The sequence below is a fragment of the Varroa jacobsoni genome, unplaced genomic scaffold, assembly GCF_002532875.2.
Source record: "Varroa jacobsoni isolate VJ856 unplaced genomic scaffold, vjacob_1.0 scaffold_149, whole genome shotgun sequence".
NCBI lineage: Eukaryota > Metazoa > Arthropoda > Arachnida > Mesostigmata > Varroidae > Varroa > Varroa jacobsoni.
In genome coordinates, this window is record NW_019213051.1 from 59,029 (window position 1) to 83,282 (window position 24,254).

A 24,254-nucleotide genomic window follows, 5' to 3' on the forward strand; every position below is an offset into this window, starting at 1 on the left:
ACAAAGTATCCTTCTATTTTCTACATCACATTAATATTTAAAGTAGCGGTATACGCAAAATCAGTCAAGTATTCATACTTAACGGATTTACATTGACAGACCAGTAACGTTTTTGGGTTCGTTTACAAAATTCTTCCAATTTCACTTATCTGTGTCAACTGCTATGATGGTGCTGTTTCGCCTGCAGTTAGTTGCAATAAATCTCATATGTTGGATTATGAACTTTAATTAACTAAAACATTTAGAAATATTCTGAAGTGTAACCGTAGATCTCGTACATATCGTCTATTTAGCTTCAATGATGACGCACTGTTCATTTTCTAAAACTGCACGAAAGTTTATTGTATTTGTTTTTATAACAGCCAATATTTCAGATATAACACTATGTTGCCTTATTTTACGAATGTTTTTTTAGTTATTTGTACAAGTATAGTATGGGTGCATATCAGAATTTCTTAATGCTGAATCTTGATAATCCTGATACAAAGGATCCAGAGGATCCGCAATCGTCTGTCCGTTTTTCGGCCTCTCGTCGTCATTTAACCTTAAGCATAATTGTAGCTGGCAGTTTACACTACTTAGCGCATGCAAGAAGTTAACATGCACTATTTTGTTTTTTAGACGTGAACACTACTCCTAAATCATTACAACCAACCAGGTACCCATGAAACGTCTTCTTAACAAAACATGTTGATTTTAATACTCCAGATGATGCCCTTAAGAAGACTACGAAAATAATCGATAATAAGATTTTCGAGCAAGCATGCAATACTCCTTTGGGTTATTAAAAAATAGTTCCAAAGCGCTTGTAACTTTTTCAGATATTTATGCCGGGAATACATCCTTCTGGATATGTGCATTCAAAGATACGCTGCAACGGTTTTACCTTAGGTTTGCTTATAAAATCTAAAATATTTCACTAGGCATACAACTGCATCTGGACAAAACCTATCAACAATTCAAGGATACCTGCCTCTGTGGTTAGCGTTTGAATATTAGCTGAATTTGAGTTTCTAAGCAATAAATCAGGATATTTGTGCAGAAATTATTGTAAAGGGGATATATTCAACGAAGCGATGCATGGACATCAAACTCGCAAAGAATTGAGGCCAATTTAGTGCCGCAAGGTTAAAACAAATTGCTTCATGATAAACACTAAAAAAAAAAATAAACCTTCATACACGATTGCAAATGTCATAGATAGGATAAGAGCATCAAATTATATTGTTTTGCAGTAGTTGTACGTCAACCAATTTTTGAATTGTTTGTGAAATCAGGATTAGTGTGAAAAGCCAATCGAGCAGGTAAATGCATAATAATCTGGCAGATTTCATCGTGTTTTTTTTTTGGCAAGTCGCATGCAGTTACTAAGTGAATGGGTACCCGAAAACGATGTTAAGTATTTTGCATCTCTAGGACTCCAGTCTTTCGTGTAACGTCGTGTTCTAGGTTAGTCACGTAGAACAAAAGAAAGCGTACCGCGGCAAGAAGTGAGTATCCACAGCACAGGTTTCCGTTACGTCCCTTAACGCACCCGGCAGCAGCTAAGTGATTTACTAATATGCAGACGCTATCGCGCAAGAAGCACGGTATTAATGGCATGATTGATCTCAAAGATATGTGAGATAATTGTTACCAAATACTAATTCTTTACCTGAGATCATAGCTCATATGTTGGTTGGAAAACAAGTTAATGAGTATCGTAAATAGTACGTAAATTTCGCGTATTGCTACAGTAATAAAATGCTCGCCTGTCAGAGATTTAAGAAGAGTGTAATCGTCTAGGTTTGAAACCGATTTGGAATGATATTTGAAGGCAGTGCTAGGCGTAAAACTCAAAACGTTAATTTAGACTTGAAACTGGACGTTTCTTGCCGTGGGCCAATCGCCCAAAGCAGTATTAGCAACAGTACCGAACGTCAACCTTGTAAAACTCCATTTGTAAGCACCTACCAACAATATGCGAAGAATAGAATAACACTAAGATTAAGTACAAATGAATTAGTTAAAGTAAGTACGAAAGTTGGAATTGTTTTCAAGAGGTAATGCGCAAATCTATTAAACTATCTAATCTATTAAAAGGGGTGAAATGTATACGGGCATCATGGCTCACTTATAATTAGTTGCTACAATAGTGTGGAAGCTTGGTGTTTTACGCTTGATTTTTAAGCCATTAGGCACTAGTTTAAACGTATTAAATTTAACCAGTACTTTCTGCCTAACTGGGCGTTACTTTTCTTTGAACTTCACAGATTTCTTCCTCAAACAGTGCGCTGTGCTTCAGTGCGTTTCATTGTATGTGATGGAGGTACATTTAAAAACATTCATGGCCCAGCTATACGTCACCTCTCTTAAAATCCGTTCTATAAAAAGTGATACGGAAAAACTTTTAACCGTTTTACGCGAATTTCCTATATCAGTCTCTTAATCCAAGACAGCAACCCTTGCTGTTTTTGCCTAGGACGGTTACGACCTTCCTCAATTTTCTCTCAAATAAACGTTTGGTTCCTATCCATTTCTTCTCGCTTTTCGGCCATAGTGTCTTGCGGTGCCGTTGCACCTGCTTACAAGCGGCAAGGTTAGATGTAAATCAAAATGCCTTACCAATGCATATATATCAGAGCATAATCTGAGCAGGCATTTATTATGCTTTTCTAATGGTCGTAATTTTTGATCTCACAGCTTTTGCCTAGACGGCAGCTGTGGAGAAAATTTTGAAATCCGGCGGTGAAACACAGCCTTCTCATTCCCTCACCCGGTACCCTGATTCTTGGCCTCAGCCTGCCAGGCCCTGTGCAATTAAAGCCGCCTTCCTATTTTACACACGTGTGGGGTTCCAGATAGTTCTAGTCTAGCGTCAGTCCAAAATCTCAATCTTTTCTAACTAACCAGTGTCTTTTTAAAAGACACTGGTTGACCAGGCTATTTCCAAATATTTAACACTAAATACATCCTTAAAATTATAAAAACATCTATAACAAATATAATAAATGTAAACATGATAAAATATATTAAACTATCTTACTTTACTAAAAAATTATAGGCTGTACGGCAGGGCAAAGATCCGTGTCAGGCTTGGTTGGTGGTAATCCGTCATCGTATGTTATCTTGAGCGATAGTCACAGAAATAGAATGAGTACGTATAAAAACCTTTCTTATCTTGGAAGAGATACGTAATTGACTGAATTGCTTTCGGATACATATTTCTTAATATCATTAGCTTAGTAGACAATCGATCGAGTCATCGAGAGTATTTTTAAATAGGTGCTGGTTAAGTATGGTTTTTCTCTTGTTCAAAGAACGTTCGTAAAGCTTTTCCTATGTTTAATTTATTAATTCATTCGTTTGCTTAAATATCCGCCCTGTAGATGTACTAAAACCATAAAAATTGCTTTTTTTTTCAATTGCCTGATGATTTCAGCATTTTATAATAGCATTTTGAAAACATTTTTAGAGCTTTGTAGGTTGCGGCTTAGTCTTATAGTCGTGTAAATAGTGGCCAATCAATACAAAATAGATTTTCCTCGGAAGTCAGTTGACAATATATTCCTCTGTGTGCATAGTACTGCACAGTCGGCATTTAATATTGAACATGTATGCCCATTTAAGATTAGCTTGGTGTGTCATTCTTAAGTGCTTAATATAATTATTAAGTTCTTGTTCTAGTTAAAACTGAGCCATTTTTTTGTTAAGTGCATGATGCAATCAAGTAGTATGATCGTATGATTCCGTATGACGTACGTATCCGTGGATACCGAAATAGTCTCGCCTATTACGAAAGAGAGTGCATGCTTGCCGCGTTTAACGCGTAAATCCACCTGCTTGTTTGCCGTAGGTTGAATCCAAGTATTTCTGCCCATATTAAAAGACAAATTGTTAATACTCACCCAACAGTTAATTGTTGTTCTTCTTTTTTGTGTTACCATCAACGAATTGCACAATTTCAATGCGAGTACCGACTTCATGGAAGTCATTTATGCATATATAATAGAGTCACATGATCGAACCTGACGGAATTATTCATTTTTTTAAGATAGTTTCATTTTAGGTTCTGTACCAGTTGTTTTCAATTTACTGAGTATCAATAAATAAACTTTGTGGATATATTACCGAGGCCGATGAAAGCTCATTTGTTGATTAGTTTGCTTCGTGCAAATTATACAATGTCTTTTTCAAATCTAAAGAGGTCACTTGTTTTTCGAGGCAGTGTCCAACCATCACCATAGCTTTTTCCACATGAATCCATATAGGTTTTTCTCTCTAATTATTCTCCTTCTAAAATTAATGATTTTCTCTAATAGATTTATGGATATGATTTATTATACTTTTTGAAATGTTCAGAGGTCATTTTATAAATAAATTATACACATTTCTTTAGAAGGCAAGCGAATAGATTGCGCTTTTCTTTTATGCTTCCTAAAAGTTGTCCTAAAAGAATAATGGAAAACTAGGATACCAATTTTTGGCACAAAATAAAGTTAGTACAGGCTACCGGTGTCATATGTTATGGGTTTGAAAATCCACAACTATACTACACTTTTTTACGGAATGCGGAAGGAAGTACGGACGCTTAATGAACTCGATTATCGCCATTTGAAGCGTGGATCAGCGGTCTATTAATTTATAAGACTAAAGCAATAAGTTTTTATATGAATACATTATACATAAGGATTAAGTATAAAGGACGATTGTTGTTAATTTGGTATTGAACATTGTAACGTGCCAACGAATTTGTGATAGAGCAGCGCAGCGATCACGCTTATTGCTAGCTGTGCACAGGTGCTACTTGCGTGTTCACCTTTAATTATGCTACTAAGCTGTATGTTTGTCTATGGCCTCCAATCGATGAGTATTATATAAAGATCGTTTCACTTCGCGTAATGCTGTTACTAATTCCCTTATTTGCAGACCGCTATAGGAGCAATTAGTCCTCAGTGCTTAACTGTATTTGATTAAATAAATGTATGCATGTTTGAACCACGTCGATGATTCATGGGTATGCTGCCATAACAACAATAGCAACAACGATAAAAAGCTAGGCACAACCAACGTACCATCTATGATCCACTGCTCAAATGTCAAGAGTCAAATTGTAAAAATCGTAAAAGATAACTTCTAAGAGATATTAAAGATAAAAAAGAGATATTAATAGAGACACTAGACAATGCTGTCACAAAAATTCAGGTTCATTGTGACAACACTACCTACTTAGATTTCTACCACTTAATTGCTACTTTCAATCTGATGAACCTTTCAGCTGTTCTTTGATAATACGTCCTGTCTGGCTACTACCGTGCTACGTATCTTTCGCAAGCATAGCGTTCTTTTTCCTTTTATTAAGTGCGTATCACATTGCTCCTTCAAAGCCTTCAGGCTTAAGTTCTTCAACGAAGTGCTGCATGTTCATTTAGAACTTTCTGGATTTTACGCCCCATAGTGCAACTCCTACACTATTTGAATAATTAGCACATTCTGACAAGGTTTATTTGGATATATGTTCATCCATCTATCGAATAATTTTTGAGGAATACTGATTTTTGGTATGAGCGCTACAACGATATGAAAGTTTCAAAGATTTGACCGTTGTATCTAGCGTTGATTAAGCGACAACACCACTGTTCGCAACAATAATTCATGCTCTCAAGATATGCGCGTTCAGGTACTGTCAATTTTGTTTAGAAGTGGTACAATTTAATAGGTACAAAGCCCTAGAGTCTAGCAATAGAATCTTTACATGATTTTTTAGTTGTTAAAAGATCAGAAATTGAGATACATTTGGTCCATTTTACAGAAATTTCTGACGATATGCCTCTGTGCCCATTTGAAAATTTAGCAGTATGTGTGCAGGCAGCATTATCGCAACGTAAATAACACTACTTAATCCGCATAAAATTATATTTTATATGAGGCAAATTATTATCTTTCATTGAGCCTACATTTGATACACTGATAAGATTTGATCGACCGTTTTCGTAGATATTAGTTGTTTGCAACTGTACCTTTGCTACTAGCGAACAGAGAACGCCTTTAAATAGTTCGTCCGTTGCAATTGCGCCGACTGAAGCTAAGGAGATGTCAGATCGCCGTTTTTGGTCTCAGATTACCTGGTGGAATCAGCGACGAAGAAGCAAAGTCGACAGGCCTACAGGGAATAAACTGGGTAGACATTTAAGGTTTGTGGCTTGTTGAGATCTTCCAAAACGAACGTTAACAGATGTTAAACGGTCGGTAACGGACGGTAAAGAATGTTAGCATAGTCTGAACAAGAGTTCAGAGACATTGGTACAAAAATCTTCAAAACGAACAAGGCTTCTCTTCAGGAGAAGTCAGGCCACGAATTCTTTGATATCTGTAGCCACCACTCAACATAGTAACTAAGAGTGCATGTCGACTTAGCAATGCATAGGTAACCTTTTTTTTTCTTGATAAACTTAGTAGTTTCTGATGCAGCCGCAAAAGCACACATCGTATCGTCTTAATATAGCGATTGCCGATTTTGTGTCTTTTATGCTAAATCTCTGCAAAGATTACAGCCACTCAACTGCGCGACAATTTGAACACAATAATAGCATAATAACGGGATGTGCTCAATCACTGTCCACCTGTTGCACTGTTGACGAAGTTTGACCACGAAAAGCTGGACCTTTTTTATCTTCCAGATGCCACCACTGAATCCATGACCTTTCGACAAGCCCAGCTGCAAATATTGTAGAATTAGCTTACACCGATAGGTGCATCTAGCACATCCGAAATTGCAGACTCAACGAATGCCTTGTAGATAAGTGGGTATTTACGGCTGAACTTCGTTATTACTTAGATCACATTTGGCGAACGCTGAATAAATTGATTAACGCTAAAAATGTATATATTATTGATATGTTCATTCTGACACGATTATAGTGGCATCTGGTAATACTGAATGAGTAAAGTTGGGTACTGAGTGCATGGGAATGTGTTAATTCTTCGCTCAGCAAATCTGTTCGATACCGCGATGAACAATCGAATAGGGATTTGTTTGTCACCACAGACAATGTGGGCTAATACGATCATGACCAAAGTGGTAAGCAAAAAACCGGTATGACTGCTGCAGAAATGCTTTGATTTTAAGAGAAGTTGCATAGCCGTTTAATGAATGCGATTATGGTACGTCGGGAACGCGGCCTTCGGCCCTCCGCATGTTTTATTTTTTTTAATGCTTTGACCATAACACCCCACGCACTGGTTTTCCGATCAAGAACAGCTCTAACTTTGTAACTCGTTTCGTTATTGCATCGTGAAAGGCAATGTGACGCGTCTTTGCAGAACAGACATGGCTGGGGGTTATGCTGTCTAGGCAAAATAGTAGCTACCGTAAACTTCTGTTGACACCGCTGGCGTTTGGGTGATCGGTGTATCGTTGTAGACCAATGCGATGGTTGTAATTCGATGAAACAGATGCACGTACGACATTGTCACTCTTCTTCGAAAGAAGCATAAACAGCATTTGCTCTATGTAGTTTGTACATCTCCTCAACCAAATAAATTTACTTTTATTTTGTGGCACGACGTGTCAAAGCGAAAGAGTTAGCTAAGCTGCTCTAAAAGTGCACAGGGGCAATAAACTGGCTGCGTCGCACATTGAAATCGAGCTCAGACACTACGCGCCGCGGTCGTTCATTTGACACATCCAGTTTTTAAATGATAGCAAACTCTGTCAATGGAACTCTCATGCTTTTGAAACACATAATAATACTGTATACATGGATTAACAATTGTCAAAGAACTTTAATGCTCATGATTCCTGTCACTATTTTCTTTCGTTCCACGTAAACATCGTTGGCATAGAACAGTTTTAGCGTGGTGGTTGTTGTTACATATTTTGATATTTCGAAATCGATAACTCTGAGTAGCGAAAGCACATAGATTTGTGTTGATCTATGGAACTGGTGGCAGAACAAATCGACTTGTTATTGTTAAATGTTCTAAAAAGGATATGCGTCTAGCTGCCACGAAGCTGCACGATTTAGCTTGTGAAGCTGTTGTTTATGTATGACCAGTTGAGCCGATTGTGCGACAATAAGCCCTTAGTAGCTCGTATTTTTTCATCGTTGTGCTCTATAGACGCATACATCAACATCCTAGTCTATATCCGAATCAGCTAGGTCTGTATTACATAAAATTGAATCATATATGTTAGGGTTTCGATAGCCTAGTGGGTAACATCTTTGCCTACTAATCTTAAGTAAACGTTATGAACAAAGTTCAAACTCAGGCACAGACATACTTTGTCTTGTTCTGAAGCTGGATTATAGAATGCCTAACGGCGATACCAGACGTAAAACTTGAATAATAGGGGTTAGGATCTCGATCATTGCTCACCTCTGTTTAATCAGCGTCGACTCGCCGCCTAGCTATTTTTATGTATGTAATAACGACATCATCATTTTTAGCTAAGTCCTCAATCGTATGCACATTGCTTCGAGGACTCTGATTTTTGTCAAGTCGTTCACTGCTGAACTGTCATTTTGAGCAGCTGTAGTTAACTGTTTACGGTTTATAATGGGATCGTGTTGAGTTCTTCAACAACAGCTCAGTTGAGAATCTCTGTCTAGAAACAAAGATGGGATAATCCGATAGCGTAAAGTCAATTTTTCCTAATTCGGGAGAAAATATGCAGCACAAAAGATACGGACAGCAAAAAAGGCGGACGACACGATAAAGGCGCCGCTAACCCGTTTTTGCGACCCGACAACCCTTACTGCATATTTTACATAACGGTTCAAAAAATTTTTATCCCAGAAAATTAATCGCAAACTGACGTTGTTTTCTGTCACGCTTTCGGCATATTTATAGTTGAAATTGCGAATGGTTGTGTGGATACAACGCACGGCATAGTAGCCTCTAGTTACAGAACCATGAGAATTATCACTTATTTTGTGAGTGTTACAAAGCAGCGTTAGCAATTTAAAATAATGTGAACATTTTAGATTTAAAGTTAGCCGTTGTACTTGCTTAAAGAACACCGTCAATGCCTGCGGTTGCAGACACTAAACTTTCAACCTGGGCATTTAAATCATCTTTTACTTATTTAGAACAAGTATGTATCGTCGATTTTGACTGAAAGCAAGACGACGCCCCTCTAAAAAAATATATATATATTATAGAATATATAACAAAAAAATTCCCATAGGAGCAGACAATTGACTTTTTAGATGACTCTTATAGTACTTCACTTAGTTGTGAAAACGTCAAAAATTGAAATAAAAGTGATAATAACTTCACGGAAATAATTAGCAATAGTTTTTTAATATATATATATATATACATGAGTTCATGAGGTGAACAACCAGCCAGCTAGCGAGCTGAGACGCTATATGAAGGCAGGATGCCCCATTGTGCTTTCAGCAGAAGGTGCTGCATGTGCTAGATCCGCAGGATATTTAGGTCTCATAAGGGCTCACCATAGTACATAGGGTGCGGTAATATCCTGGGAAAAAAAAACGCGTTATTACCTGATGTTAGATGCAATGAAGTTTTCTTCCTTTTTCCCTTAACTTCTATCTATTACTCCTTATAGCAACGCTCGTGAAGAAATCTCGGCTGACTTCCGCGACCTTGCGCTTCCAGAATGCGAAGGAGCTTTCTTAGCAATATGCGTCCAGTTGAATGAATGAGCTAGATAAAATTCTACTGAAGTTACCAATAAATTTAAAAGCTGAGTACAAGGTTGAAAGACGTGATGGGATATTTTTTACAAGAAGAACAGCTATATTTCTACTCTCTCCTAGCTGTGCTCGGTGAAAGCGCGGCCGAACTGTGGCAGAATATTTGAAACTATTTGCGTGCTGTCAAAGCATGAAACTTTAAGCAAAGCTTCAGTCATTAGTTAGTCGGTATATGTTCGAGTCTAGGGAGCTAAAACAGAGGCGATGAAAAGAGTACTGGAAGAGTGAAGACACAGCGGCGCATGTATAGGCAAGAAGAAATCTCTCTGCAATACTTAGAAGCGAACTGACGAAGTTCGTTGACTTAATCTGCAGCACAACGAACACATGGGCGCTGCGTCGGCTACCAAAGCATTTAAAAGAAGGAGCGTTTTGATGGGCTAAAAAGGAAAGGTCTTCCAACACTGGAAGGTCGTCACTTCCTTGAACCTGAGCTTATAGGCTTTAGAAGCAGACGCTTCTGATAAGATGGTGGATCCCAACGGCGATCCTGGCCAAATAGTCTGATAGGTAATCGTCAGATCTACTGTTGGTTCATAGTAATGATCGTTAAAGATCTGGACGGAGAGAGATTAAAGCTTAAAAATAAAAGTGGTTTCAGTGGGTACAAAACACAGTATCAGTGCTGTCTGGTATCAATAATCCATTTGACACATCAATTTCGAGTTTTAAAAAAGTACAATTCTGGGCGTAGACAAATCTTTATTTTGGAGTTAGCGTCCGAGCAACGGAAAAAGGGATAAGTAGAATAATCCTTTCTCCTCTTCGGTTCCTCTAAATCGTCCGTCTTTAGCCTCTAACCGCAGCAAATCCTTAAGAGAATGCTAAAAGATCTATTGGTGCTTGTCGTACAAAGGACAGCTGTAAAGGGCAATGCAAGAAGGCAGTTGCAATTGCTTCTTCGAACACCCAGTAATAGAGACTTTTCATACAAACCTCAGAAACTTGTAGAATTTACAGGGATTAATTTGTATTACTTCGGGTGAAAGAGGAATGAGAAGTGACGAATTAGCTAAACCGACATGATCTGGCTCGCTCTGTGGTGTATAAATTCCACCATAGATTCTGTAGGGGACAGAGCTCCCCCGGGCCTGATGGCAGGAGAAGGTGCCTCAGAAACGAGAAAGGTGTGACAGATATCATGCAAATCTGCCGCGTGGCCTTTTACGACGGATGGAAGGGAACCAGGCCGCTCAGGATCTGCGACTTTTTTTACTTAGGTGACGTTGGAATCTTGTGATATCGAGTGTTCGAAATACTTCGGTTGCGGTTGCTAAGACAAGTTTGCGGTTTTTAGTGGTACCTTGGTTAACCTGATGAAGTAAACAAGGCTTTTTTGAAGGAATTCCTTTAAATTCTTGGTTGTAAAATTTCCGTCCATCATCTGTTTCCTATAAAAGGTTTCCTAGGCGCTTTTCGTAACATATCTGAGAGCAGGACAAATCATCAGAATATGAAAAATGTCATCCTATAGATCACCGTATCCTATAGGTCACACCTAGGTCACCGTAAGGCATGAGTCTGAAAGTGCTTTCTTAATGTGATGTATTAGGTCAGAACACAAGTTATTTTGATCTGGCCTTCCTGTTTGCCCTTTCTTTTTTATCTCTTTTTGTGTGCTGAATTCTATATATTACTCAAAAGTTTTCTTCCCGTACATCCATTGTAATATAACTATACAATGAACGGAGTATTATGCCAAGTTTAAGATATAAAAATAGAAATTCGAAGTAGACTAAATGTACTGTCGACATCTTCATCTCATCTTTTGCCGTGAGTACGCAGCTGCTGAGCAGCACAAAATATTTGGCATATTCGAGCCGTGTATAGCAAAAATTCTGAAGGGACTGATCAGAATTAGTTTGCAAATAAATAAAGGTATCTTAAAGCTAAAGGATGCACCCCGCCCCGGTCGGCCATCTGAGGTCGATAAAGACTGATTGAATACACATTTGTAGGCAAGAAGGTTACCGGCAAACAAATCGGGCGAGAATGAATTACAGCTTTGTGACCGTCGACAGGAGCCCCTGAATTTATGGGATTTACTCAAAAATGATGAATGTGAGTGCCCTATGAGCTAATTAACCATTGCAAAGAAACGATATAAAGCAGATAAAAGGATCGGTATCTCTTAAAGATACATCCAACGCCAAAGTTAGCCAGATCTTCATCCTGTGAAGAAGATGATTTGCGTCTGGTGGAACTAAAGGGGTCTCGTACCGTTGGAAATGCTTGACAATAACAAGATGGTAAAAAAAAATCTGTACATAGGCTAGTTTTATCTTCTTCAATATATCACCAAACCGCGCATGGCAAAGCTTGTAAAGGTTCCCCTACATGAGCTCTAGTGAAAGATTATTTGCTCTCATTGTATTTTCCACACTTCGCTTCAACAAATTATCACCTTTTCCGAACACTGGTAATTAAAATTTCGTAACCGTGCATTTGACAGTGTAGTGAGTATCAAAATTTGCCTGGACGGGTCCCTTAATACAGGCCAAAAAATTTCCGGTAATATATTGGAATAGATTAGTTAACGAATCGGAGAAGGTCGTAGAGAGTATCGTTGTGTTTTTTGCTACAAAGAAAATCAACACAAAATATAGGATAGAAAGTTTCCGTGCCCTGTTATGACTAGGGTGAAATAGCAGTTAATTTAGTTTCTGGGCATGTCGTGTTGTAACAAAATAATCGGATCCTAAACATTGGTACCAGTTCTCTAGATTTTGCAGAATACTCCGCTTACTAATTTTAGATCGTACAGGTTTCATCTGTAGCTTTCGTCACTATATTTACTGATTCTAGATTCTACGTCCTTGCTACGTCATCTATTTGGAAGTCTCTTAGTAAAATTCACACTTCTAGTAGTGCAATAGGAGGGCTAAGCGTTCGATAAGCTTATATACTTAAGGGCATCCTTATATGCTGCGTTCTCTTGGGTAAGCTCCTGAAGAAGCGAAATTCTACCGGAGCTCTGAAGAGACCTCTTAAACCAAATACCGAGGCAACTGGTCTGCAACAATTTTATTTCCTCGGATCATGTATGTTAGGGAGGCTTCGTGCTATAGCGTTAGCGATTCTGGCAGCTTCGGTTATGGTATGTCGTACTCGCATCAGCTCCTTGTCAAGAAGCAGTCCGAGACATCTTGTTTTCGATACCATTTTGATCTGATGTCTACTTATGAGAACCATTACCTCGATTTATTCTGAAACGAGGTACCCCATTTCTATCATGCAGTTGAATATTAGATAACGGGCATTGTTAAGAGTCGCTTCGGCTTTACGAGAAGTTCTTCTCATACAATAATGACGAGATTATCAGTATCGCCAGGGAAGCGCGTGATCTCAGGAAAATTTTGAGGGTTCAGTATATCGTCGTATGCGATGTTTCAGTATATATTCGTATGCGATGTAAAATCCTGTCATCGTTAGATAAGGGACTGACTAAATTTATAAAATTAAAAAAAATGTTGCTCTTTCACATGCAAAAAGTGGTGGTTTTCCTTTCCTCATATGTCGGCGCGCTGTATCGCCACAAAGAAAAACCTATTTTTACCAAACTTGGACTTGCTCTTTAAAAAAAAATCCCCGACTCTCAAAAAAGCTTCAGAATCGGGTCTCAATGATAGCCCCATATGTCTTAGCCAGCAACCCTATTACCTATATTAATTAGAATTCTCTAGCGCCTTTCAAGTTTAATAATACGTTTGGCATTCTACAGATGCTTGTTAGGTTGCTGTTGGCCAGCAAATGATCGGTGACTTTCGTTACTATGGTAGTGTATTTCACAAGCTAGAATTTGGTCGTAAAAAGGGTACTTCCAAGGGCTTTCTTAAACTTACGTCGTTTTGCCACTTGCAACACTTCTGTAATTACTGAAGGAGGGTCTGTTGCGTTGTCTTTAGAGTTCATTCTAGACTCGCGCAACGACCGATTGAAATCGCAATCGGCAAGGAAGAATTCATGGAATATTGTTAAGCGCCCTGGATCCGGTGGAATCATTATAGATCGATTCTTTTTTCCATCAATCAACCTGTAGGGTCTACCATACATGTCCCCCTTGAGCTGGGAAAAGGCCCATTTCACTGCTAAGTAGCCTCTAAATGTGATCTGAAGGAACCTTGCGTCTTTGATTCCTAGCAGAGGAATATGAGGCGAAGAGCGCGTGCCCTTAGTAAAAGAATCAGTTAGTATGTAGTGATGATCAATAGGGTTTCCCATGTCTGACAGAATTTCTGAAGCCGTTACTCTAGAAGACATGGGCTCATTGATCGAAGTGAGGTCAACTTGAAACTCACGTTCGTTTCTGTAAAATATTGATTTATAATTTGTGTTATAAATTATTAAATTATTTGCAGCGCACCATTCGAGTAATAAATATCCTTTATGATACGATTTTTTGGACCCCAAAAAGCTATAGTTCTAAAGCAGCTCTTGCCTCTTGAAGCCCAAAAATCTCTGCCCTTTAAAGGTTTTATAAATAGGTATTATACAGCCAGCGTCAAACCGCTAAAAGAGAAGTTCATACTCTGTGATGTGTAGCGATTTGGACTTGGGTAGCATATCTGTATTCTACCGGCAAAAGCTATCAACATGAACCTTGGCGCCGACCCTCTGTCTGTAACTTAAGTGCGTTTCTGAGAATTGTTCATCCTGATCCTTATTGATCCGTTCGCCGACGTGGCCTTCTGTGATATCCAGCATATCGTCGGACTCTGCTGCGGAACTGCTGCAACCAACTTAAATTAGTTCGCGAGTGTTAAAAATTGAGACCTTGGAATATTTTCGGCGTGGGCATAGGATATCGTGGTCTGTTTGGCATCTAATTATTCTCATTCCATATGTCTTTCGTTGCTTCCTTCTGTCTTTTTTTTTATTGCCAATCATCTGTGTCACGACACTGGATGTCGTTCTGCCATCGGTGAGCCCTTTGCTGAATAGGCCAGGAATTGGCAGTTGTGATACCTGTAGCCCTCAGTCTTCTTTTATTTCAATCGTTAACCAGGTGTTCTATGTCTTGACATTAGAGTTATGTAGGGACAAAGAACCGTTCTTCGACCTTGCATTTGGACCGTTTAACTACAATGGATTTGCATGTGATCAACACGTTACTTAGTGCTTTGAGTAGTGTGGGCAAACTATTGCAGTTTATAAAAAAGTGGGTCCTCTGTTTTTAGGCGGATAATAAAGCGAAGCTTCAGATTCTCACTTAGTGCCACAGACAGTTCGTTGTCGTCCACTAAGGAAGCTATTCTTCTCCGCGCGACATGGCCTGCGGCCCTGCAGATAATTTCATTTTCTCTGCAAAAGGAACGCCAAGGAAGAAATAACCATTTTCGCTCATGTTGACTAATATTATTTTAACATCTTTCGCCTTAAGATTCGCATGGTTCCTATGTTGGCCTAAAGTCTCTTAAATTGACGACATCTCTTTCATTGTTACTTGGATGCTTTGTATGGAGAGCTGAGTTACACGGGACCGAGTGGACATGGAGACATTTGTCAAGGACACAGTTAAGGTAAGCCGATCACGGTTTTATCTGGACTAATTATGCCTACACACATGAAGTGCACAGGGCGATGGAATAGAGAAACCTGGAAACTGACTTAGTCGTTATCTGTTGGTAACCTGAAAACGCCAGTGCTACACAAAACAGCAATTCGTGTGGCTGGAAGAAACAATATAATAGGGGTCAACGAAAAATCTCTCAGGGCTTCGTGTTTTCGAAATCCTAAATGACGATTATCACTCTGGTATCCTCTCGTAATATTGTGAGAGAGTCAAGCCTCTGGACATGCTCATGGATTAGTCAGTCGTATCCAATTGGCAGAATAACCTCCTCCAGCTACTTTTCGAGCGCATCAAGCGTGAGTTATTTCAGCTATTTCTGTTCTAGCTCATTTGAAATTAAGGAGCAGGTTAATACTGTTTTCTTGTGAGCTTTCTTTGGCGCACTTTGAAGAGTGATTGTGCTTTGCACCTGTTTTTCCTAACTTTTACTTGTTTCTTCAAGTTGATGTTGAAAAGTAGTTATTGTTTTTCGAGCGTCTCTGTGGGCAAGCGTGAGTTACTCCTGTTCTTCCTCTTGCGCAATGCGACAAACATTTCAGTGAGCAATCCTCAGCGTTTCTTTCCTCGAACCACCAGATCGTAAAATTGAAACGGATGATCTTGTCTTTATTCTGGAATTTAGAGTCAGTATATTTTTTCCTTTAAAGCTCTCAGGACGTATGTAGTCATATTGGCGCATCAGTGTAATCCAAAGTGTTATGTTGACCAGAATCACACTGGTGTTTATTTGATCACATAAAGATTTCTGATAGCAAAGGTGAACACATGACGCGTAATTTCAAGATTACCTAGCTGAACCCAAAGTGTCGACTGAACCTCGGCGATAGTAATCTGAGTGGCTCGGTCATGGCTTCTCTATTTGAACTATTATTAAAATGCAAGCACTCTTAGATTTTATTGGTCTATTCTTACTTGTTTCCATTTGAGTTATTCTCAAGTTTGTCCGATGATTTCTGGCTACTGGGCTATATTCACTTAGAGTAATTTCTCTGCGGCGGTTCTACCTATGTTTCGCTAATTCACTGGTTGGATTTCAGTCGCTGTGACACGTTTACTGCTGCAATAACGTGCGCACTATAAAACCGACATTGGGCTGGTCATGTACATTTTTGCACATCTTTGCATATCAAGCATCACTATAAAAGAGATATTTTAATGTTATAAACTTTGTGTTAGAGTTTATCAGTTACTAACCGACATTTGCCACAATATGTCTTGATTAAAGACAATATCAGCCCGGAGCCGAATATACATAGTTAGTACTTTCAAATACAAATTGTATCGCACCCCCTCGTTCATTATACGGAAGCTATGATTAATGAAGGGCGGACAAGACGCGTTGACGCATAATGACAGGTACAATGGGTTTTATCACATCACATGTTGGATAGTGGGTTTTCATTTGTCAGGAGTTATGTGTATCTGCAAAATATATGGTTCGATAAACTTCAGGTAGCATTCGGCGTCGTACGCTACAGTGCCATCGTTGGACAGCCTTTCTGATTGGATCCAAATCATAAAATTAAAAATTTTTTAGTTTGAACGTTTACCAATAAATTTAGCGTTTTTAACACAAATAAAGTATATTAGACTATCAGCTAGGGTAATTTTTTTAACACACAACATGGTCAAAATGTAATGCAATGCTTATATCAACCTTTAAATGCTCGAGTATCTTGTATCTAATAGTAACTATATTATTCAGTCTCAAATGCAAAAGTACTAGTGTTTGTACGTGCGAACTGACCGCCGAAGTTGTAGTTCGTGTTTTTTTTAAGGGCCGTAGTTATTATGAGAGTAGCAAATTTACTTAGGTTACTACTCACCGTTTATGGCGGGCGATAATTACTGTAAAAAAATTGTTTAAATTATATACATGTAATATGAATTAAGAGATTGAGCCTGGAATTACTTGCTCCATCAGTTTACTCAGTGTTTGATGAAATGTAAAGCGAAAGTCTTAAAACTCACTTGACTCATTTTCTCCATTAAACAGTTTACTCATTTCCAATACGTAACACCTAAAGTGTCTAATAGCGAAACGTTCTTTAATAATGCACACGATACCTTCCTGTCGTAACTATAATTCTTAAGAAAATATTTACCTTGGTAAAAAAAGATTTTTAAAAACATATTGTTATTACAAATTTGCCGCAAATATTGCGGTTGTCGGATATATTTTGCTCAACGTGACCTTAAATATGTTTGCCGTTATTCAATCGATGCAGATCATGTAAGTAGAATCACGTACTTCCGTAATCAATTCTACTTGCGTTGCAATACTTCAGTCCGTTTTTTGTAAGTTAGACTGAACCAGTTTTTTTCTAAAGGATAGTTTAAAGAATTATACTTTTCAACTCTTATTGAAGTAATGGTTCACATACGTAACGACAAACCGTTTTGTCCTTCAAGAACAGTCATACTTGTTCTTTTGCTTATAATAATTCATAAAGCAAGACATCAACGTCGCTACTCAGACTGTGGCACCATATTATAACCTACTTGACGTAGAGTTTGAGGACAGTTTATAATCTAATTATTTGAGATTAATATAATCTAATAATTATTTGAAATTACAAAGGACCTTATCTAGTGTACGTGACATCTCATCGCAGTTGATTATGACATTTATATAGAGTCTGTGTAACGTTTTGCAGTTTCAGTTATCACTCGACGACCCAATACAAATATTCCTATTATTTACTTTTAAATGGTCCTAGATCTTAAACATGGATTTACTTTTATTTTACTTACGTAATTGAGGTTTATTTCCGGTATCAATGATATATCCGCGGATAAGTAAGCTTCATCACTTGATACTATAGTGCCTTATCTTTATATATAAAAATTAGACCTTATGCAGGCCGATGACGATAATGTGTCAATTTGTTTCTAAACCAAACATGCTAACGGAACATAATAAATGTCGGAAACAAATATGATGTGTTTTTATATAATCGATCGTAGACTTTACGGAACTTATCCTTCGAAAACTGTTTACACCTATAATCGGTGACATGTATACTCAAATGGGTCGATTATAATTTATATCCTTAGAACTATTCATGTTTCAGCGTCACTCAACCAAATGCAAACATTTCAAGAAGTAGATACCAAATTTCAATACAGACTCTCAGGGCACACACAAAGGTATTTTGGTACAGTTCTTCAGGTTTGCCGATGCACTAAATCTCATTTGAGTTATTTAATTATCATTAAGTCTGCTAAGCATTAAATTTGATAGCATTAATAAAGCTAGACCTTGATCTTAACTCCCGCAGTGGATCTCAACATTCTAGCTTGGTAGAAAATAGTTTTCGTTGGGAGCTATTACAGCTGGGACACGGCTTAAACGATTACTTCTATAATAGCTAAGTATCAAATCTTATCTTAGTGGTCACTGTTTGCATAACCCTTTTTTTTTTCCATATAAATGTCCGTCAGTGTACCAATTTCCATTTCAGCTGTAACCATGTATTATACATAAGAAAGAGAAAAAAATGCATCTATGTAACTACCTTTTTCGCCAGTCGACAAATAACGGTTAGTATATAGTTACTAAAGATGCGTCTGATATCCCCTGACAAGTGTATTATATCTCAATATTGTATTTAACACATATGTGATGCTTCTAATTACGTTGCTTTGTGTACCGCTTGACAGCATTATAAGTGCAGATTCAATGTAGCTAGTTTTAACAAAAATTGTTCAGAGTAATATGTGTCTCTAAAATATAGTAAACGTAACAGGTAGAATTTTTAGCTTCTAGAAGGATACATCGGTCTGAAAAATAGTGGGCTGGGACTAAAGTTATTATCCAAAAAACAGGATATATATATATATATATATATATATATATATATATGTATAATCAAGGAATATCACTCAAGAACGGAATTAGAGTCATTGTGGAACTTAAACACGGTAAAAGGCAGGAATACATTGGCCTTCGGGCACGATGTTCCACTATAAATAGTTAATAGATTAGTGAAAGAATTATTAAACCGCCCGTGTGCAGGTTTTTAGTTTATATCGCACTTTGACCTATGTGTTTAAACAGAGTGTACCAAGTGTTTGTCAAGAACGTAATACAATGGAAACACTTTGCGCAATGGAAAACAAACACAGTAAACGCGCGGATAGAAAGAAGCAGTGACGTAGTGTCATATAGACTAGCGTCTGCATTCCGGACATATTGCACAAATCAGTTTGTGAACTCGTGAACCGTACCATGCGAGATAAAGATAAAGAACTGGGCGAAAAGAAATAACTGATATTTCTAGACACCTTAAGCCACTGGTATGTCATCTGAGCGTCATGAAGCAAGGAAAACCCAATGCAATGCGTACCAGCCAAGCATACCTACCACAAAATCGGACAGCATTCGATTCTATTACCTATATTGAATTGAGTAACAAAGAGTTGCTATAGTGATTACTCATAAAATTCAGCGACAGTATACGCGTTCCCGTATATTTTTTTTTGTTGATAAAATCAATTTTTGAAGTCCAGCAATGAGCATCAAAATATTGGACAAAATAGTTACGGTTTTGTTTCGTACAAATACGACTCAGTCAACTGAACTTGAAAATATGAACAAATTATCTTCTGGTTTGCGGCATAATTCTAATCCTAGTCATATTTCACATTTGCTTTTATTCCCTGCATAAAGGAGTTCTTTTTAGAAGTGATCAGCTATCTAGTCCGATAGGAGCCCTATAGATCTTACGCTTTTTATTAGCGTTTATATAAATGTATATGAATTTTAATTAAATATTAAATAACAAAATAGATAAATAGATACATAAGTGAAAGACTATACATGCCGTAGATGGCGAATACGGCCCAGAAAACAGGCTATATCTGCAGCACATAAAGTGCCCAAATATTGTCCCCTTTCATTATATCGTTTCAAACTCCGATCTCACAATCTAGGAAGCTCGTTTAAGTGAATTGTATAGGAAAAATAAATTTACTGTAGACAGAGGACAGAGATGATATCCGTTACATCTTTTATACGTAATTTGTTTCTTTTTTGACCATTGCAAACAAAATCTAGCCTATTGAAGATGGATCGATATCTGATGAGAATACATTTTTCTGTGGGTACATGCAGCTAATATTTTGGACTCTTAATCTTTTAATTATGCCTTTGTTTTCTTTTCTGTTCTCCAGAACAAGAGAGCAAAATAATTAATGTCATAAAAGTTCCAGATATCATCCCTCTAATTTAAACGTGACTTTTGCCGAGGAAAAAATTCTATTATAAAGGTTCTTTTTTTTTAATTTTTCGAGGGATATATACACAAAGGCTATGAAGCAAGGACTCGAAGGAGAAAACTAATATCAAAAACAACACAAGGCGACCACGAACGGAAAGGCACCTAAAATGTTATAGGGGTACCATAAGAATGCACTGTCTTTACATCATTCGTGCAAATAAACTATTACCATAAGTATGAATAACAATAGTACCATTTACGATCCTTCCACATAAACATTTATTTATCCTTAGGGTGTGTATTTAATGATGAAGTAAAAAGTTACCAATTCTATTCCCTAAATAAGGTATATGCAGGTTCCATAGAGTTGCAAACGAATAGACACTGCTGAATACGTGACGCCTGCCTTACGGCTTTTGATACTGGGGAAGGATAATTATATGTGAAACGTTTAATTATAATTATGTTTGCCTACAATGAAATTATGATGATCCTATAGGAAGTTCCAATGTTCAGTCGAGTATAGTAAAATAAGTATTGTGTGACTCACATGTGTGGGAATTGTTCCGACCACCGAAAATTATTTCTCGTTAGTTAGAAGATAATCTGTAATAATACTAACCATTATGATAGTTGTTTTTAATTCACAGGAACTTTCTTATATCTATAGATGTAAAATACATATGACATTAATACGGTACTAGCATAATCTGTTCATCGTGACTGTCAGGAATTTTGCTGGACCCCCCCCCCCCTTCGAATCCGCGCTTATCCATACAATTATCCAGTGACTTGAATTTGTAGAAGAAGCAATTGTAATGTCAGTGTTGGCATCTGTCCATCGCACCTCTTATCACGGAAGAGTTTATTGTTACCTTGGCACATTGTGACTCTTTTTGAATGGATATATCCAGGCATGCTAATGTGACAGTGTATATTCTGCATACAGGTCCCCGTAACCAAAACTCATGTAATCTCGTATTTTTACTTAAGTTAATTTAATAAGCGTAAATTCTTTTGTTTCGAGTGGGAGACTTTCCTCTTTGTATTTCGATAGATCTTGGGTAACTTCTACCTTACTGTTAGCAGCCTCTAACGCATTCACATTTCCATATTCTGAAAGAAAGGAACAATGCACAATGCACGGCGTTAGAGCTGAAATAAATTGAGCGATATGATGAAATGTGTTTGCTGTTTGTGACCAGTATGGATCTACCTTTATAGAGATATATTATTTTCGTTTCATCATGTTGTTGCTCTGGTTTTCTCAATAATATGCCGAACAACTCCGTAGCTTACAAACTTTACCCGGAGTCCTTCCAGACTCTCTCTACTTCAGCTTTCGCGGAACGTAGTTCCCTGTCTGGTTGTCATAGAATTTATCCCACTTTCATGGTTCCGTTGTCTACCTGATTGAGGGACATCTGCCCAGACAAGCTTGTCGAGAAAAAAAACTATTGCAAAGTACAACACTTCTCTTCGCTTGAATTAGCTGATACGTGACTCCCATTTAGGTGTCTGGAAACAGTGGAGCCTGCCACGAGCTTCCTCTTACACACTCACAAATTTGAAACTTAATGTACCTGGCTAACATCCAAGGCTGTTAACTCTACTGCCGCTTTGACTACTGCTGCTACCGTTGCCGCCTCCGCCGCCTTTCAGGCGCCATGAAATGTGGAGTGCGGCACGCGAAACGCAACCTCTGGCCTACCTCTCCCCCTCGTTAGCTCCACCTTGTTAGAGAGGGGCCTTTTACTGGGCCGCCCATTGCCCTCTCCCCCTTGGAAGCGTTACTTGTACACGTGGAGGTAGCGCCCCAGAAGGCTGTACTCGACAACTAGGCGCATAGATACTTAAAACGTTCAAAGATTTTTTGAATTTTCGGCCGGCATGATCGGGTCTGAACTGATGCAGCTTGTTGTTTATCAGGCCCGTTGTTAAGCCAGCGATAAATAAATAGAATAGTGGACTATTTTAGTTAAGCAAGCAGTGACGAAAGACACATCAATGGACAACAACAGCGCAAGGGTTTTATTCTAGCGTTGCTTCTGCTGCCCCTTAAGGAACTACTGTCGCACGTGTTATGCATGTACTGCCTGTTGGTATCATTAATCAATTACACGATAAAGATTATTTGGATTAGGTGCGTGTGCAATCAAGTAATGTGCAACGGTTAGCGTGTTGTGAATCATTTTTATTGTAGTAAGAAGTGCAAGTGACAAAAGGCAGCATTGCGAAGAGGATAAGAACACATCAATTTAATAATGTGGTGTTCCACGCATCTTTCGGCAGTTCTGCTTCTAGCGCAAAAAGGTTGGTTATTTTGTCGGATGCTGGAGTTTGAGTTGTCTTATGCGAAAACGACTGTTGTCACTTGAAAACGACCGTTCATATAAATATATATTACATAAATTTTGACTTTGGGGTTATAATACACGCTAGCGATTTCTCCTAATAATTCTACGTGGGACCTGCACTAAAGAACTTCTTGAAGCCAGCGTCAGGCTGATTAACAATAGTTTCTTCCCAATGAATTACATTAGAATTGGTGTTTGTAAAAACGACTACCCAAGAAGTGCCTTTGTTTGCTAGGAGGAAAGTGATTACAAAACCTAAGCGATAGACCAAGGAAATTCAAGTTCATGACACCAGAATTAGTTAGTGCCCGAAAATGATAGGCTCGTCACAAGTGCTATATGGCGAGCTCTGGCTCATGGCAGCACTTTGATTGACTAAGCTTCCCAATTTAAGATCCCCCAGATCAAATAGATGAAAAGATGTAAAAAAACGTCTTTGATTCCATTTCATAGTCCTAAAAACAGAGAAACAGCATGCATGCTTTGGCGAAATAAAAACATTTTACTTTTTTCGGTTTTATTCTGTCGGAATACAATAAGGAATGCAGGAAGTTTATATGGACTTTCATTTTTCTCTGTGAATTGACAGGCACGCCTCTATCACTTATAGTTCGAACCACTGCTATAGTATCTAGATGATGGTATTCCTGTGAGCATGCCTCCCTAGCGGTGGAGACACGCACGAGCTATGGATAGTAGTTGTGAGAGTAGATGTACTTGGAGCGCCACTTGAAATGAAAGCCGGAGCTCAAGTTGTAAAAAACTATTTCCAAACATAATACCGTATTAAGAACTAGGCTATCCATTAATCTTAGGTTTAAAAATAATTGTTTTAAAATATAGATACGTGCATCTGTTTTGCTTGTCCGCAACTCGCACGATAAGGTGATAAAAAAATATTAGAACAACTTTAAAATGATACATCTAAAGTTTACCTGATATGATTCCGGAGCACTGCTTCTAGTAATGGTTTATAGCGATAATGTTTGAAGGACAACGTGTGGTGATGTTAATTATGCACTCAACCCGTAATGAACGTATCCTGTTACATGTCCTGTTATAAATGAACGAGACATCATTAGCTGTCAATCTCTGTGACCCCGCTAAAGGCCATTCGATATAATTAAACTATTTACACATTAATTCGAAGGAACAGTAAAACATTAAGAGCCACATGGCACTGCCACGCAACTAACTAGCCTATAACAACAGAACTAGCGACTACATTGAACTATTCCAGGCGACGCCTAATAAATAATAACAATAGCTCTAAACGGAGTATTTTGTTTTCGATAGAATGGCAATGGGTTCCAAATATAACTTGGGCAATTCACAACGCCGCTTGTGCACTTAGTTCATTTAGCTAACAGACATATATATATAATATATATATAATATA

General features: G+C 38.0%; 1 protein-coding gene across 11 annotated transcripts in view; it reads left to right on the forward strand.

Annotated features, from left to right (window-relative positions):
• The first annotated feature begins 1,375 nt into the window (after window positions 1-1,375).
• Window positions 1,376-24,254, forward strand: part of LOC111269636 (uncharacterized) — a 178,946-nt gene continuing 156,067 nt past the window's right edge. For 9 of the 11 annotated variants that reach the window (XR_015314657.1, XR_015314659.1, XR_015314660.1 and 6 more), the window contains exon 1: window positions 22,324-22,811. Coding sequence is in view for 1 of the 11 variants with exons in the window: in XM_086972180.1 (XP_086828306.1) it covers window positions 22,763-22,811 (49 nt within the window). In the remaining 10 variants the exon portion in view is untranslated. Of the gene's footprint in view, window positions 1,491-15,535; window positions 15,573-22,323; window positions 22,812-24,254 lie in introns of those variants that run through there. The other 2 variants (XM_086972158.1, XM_086972171.1) reach the window with 2 other exon arrangements.